Source organism: Perkinsus marinus, assembly GCF_000006405.1.
Source record: "Perkinsus marinus ATCC 50983 genomic scaffold scf_1104296942464, whole genome shotgun sequence".
NCBI classification, from domain to species: domain Eukaryota; phylum Perkinsozoa; order Perkinsida; family Perkinsidae; genus Perkinsus; species Perkinsus marinus.
This window is the reverse complement of record NW_003212179.1, coordinates 1-1,429: the sequence shown is the minus strand read 5'-3', so window position 1 is coordinate 1,429 and position 1,429 is coordinate 1. Positions and strand designations below refer to the sequence as shown.

The 1,429-nt window shown below is 46.4% G+C and overlaps 1 protein-coding gene across 1 annotated transcript; it reads left to right on the top strand.

Moving 5' to 3' along the window:
• Positions 1 to 199: 199 nt before the first annotated feature.
• On the top strand, positions 200 to 1,412 carry Pmar_PMAR017435 (hypothetical protein; the record flags this gene model as incomplete). The annotated part of the gene is made up of 1 exon (XM_002781434.1): positions 200 to 1,412. A coding segment is annotated over one exon (1,213 nt), but the record flags the coding sequence as incomplete, so codon positions are not given.
• Positions 1,413 to 1,429: the final 17 nt, after the last annotated feature.

Sequence of the window (1,429 nt, the reverse complement as noted above, 5' to 3'; positions counted from 1 at the left end):
TACTGAACCGCCTACTAGATGTTATGTCGACTATGAGAAACACCTCGATCGGCTATGCTCTACTATTCGCAAGCTCTATGACAATGATGATGCTATTGCGAAAGCTGAAGTCAAGTTCGTTACTTGTCGTCAAGGTAACTCTGAGTCTCTCGCTAGGTATGTCAAGAGGCTCGAGTCTATTGTCACCGAACTTCACTTCATGGGTATTCGTACGTACGAGTACATCCTCAAACGTCGTCTCTACGATGGTCTCAACTCCGACTACCTACGAGAAAAGGTCGACAAGGAACTGAGTGACCCTAAGGTTTCCTATGAGAAGTTTGTCTCTTATCTATCTAACTTTGAGCGCCGACGTCTAGGCCGTGAACAACGACAGAAACTCTATGATGAGATCGTTAATTCTCGCTTGAGGTCTAATGATAAGACCGCCAAGCCAGCTACCTCTAAGGTTCACACCTTAGGTGATACGACTACCGACTATGAGGAGCCACAGTTATGTTCTACTGGTGCTGACCCTATGTCTATCAAGTGCTATCGGTGCCTTCAATCTGGTCACCCAGCACGTCTATGTCGTGGTAAGCTTAGCGACCTCGAGTCCCGTTGTTCTAAGTGTGGTAATCCTAATCACACTAAGGATTCGTGTGAAATCCCCCCTAAGTCCTTGAACTGTCAAAGATGTCTACAGCATGGACATCTAGCCTATGTATGCCCTGCGTCCAAGCCCATTGACTCTGACTCTCACAAGAAAGGTAAAGGCAAGACTATGAAGTCTACTAAACACAAGTTCAAGATGGGTGGTAAGCGGCAGAGTGGACCCTCTTCAGCCAAGCCTGGTCCCACAACGCCTTCTACGAATGCTCAAGTTATGGATGAATCTTCTAAGGCTAATATTATTGGATCGTCTACCACTTCAGCCTCTACTATTTGGGTCTCACCCCTTAGCTCAACCGACCTCAACTCTAACTCAAATGCTCTTCATGCCAACAACGGAGCATATTGTTCAACAACGCCTTCAAAGTCCTCACGGATCTCTATGGTGGTTGGTGATCTATCGGTATGCGGTGTAGTACGACCTGTTCTCTACGATACCGGCGCTGACGTCTCCCTTATCGCAGTTGGGACTCTACGAAAGATCACTAGCAAACAGCTACGTTTTGGTGACCCATCTACTCAAGGGCGGGTAAATGTTGCTAATGGCTCAAGCCTCTCTATTCTAGGAAAGGTTGAGCTAGAGGTCGGCTATGGGAATACCTTTACAAAAGATACCTTCCTACTCGCCTCTGATGAGTTGAGTACTCCTGTTATTATTGGATGCTCTACTATGGCTAAGCTACGTACCACTATATCTATATCGCCTGATGGTATCATCGTTCGATTGGGAGAACGATCTACTCAAGTTTCTACAGTTGAAGGTACTGAACCCCGTCTA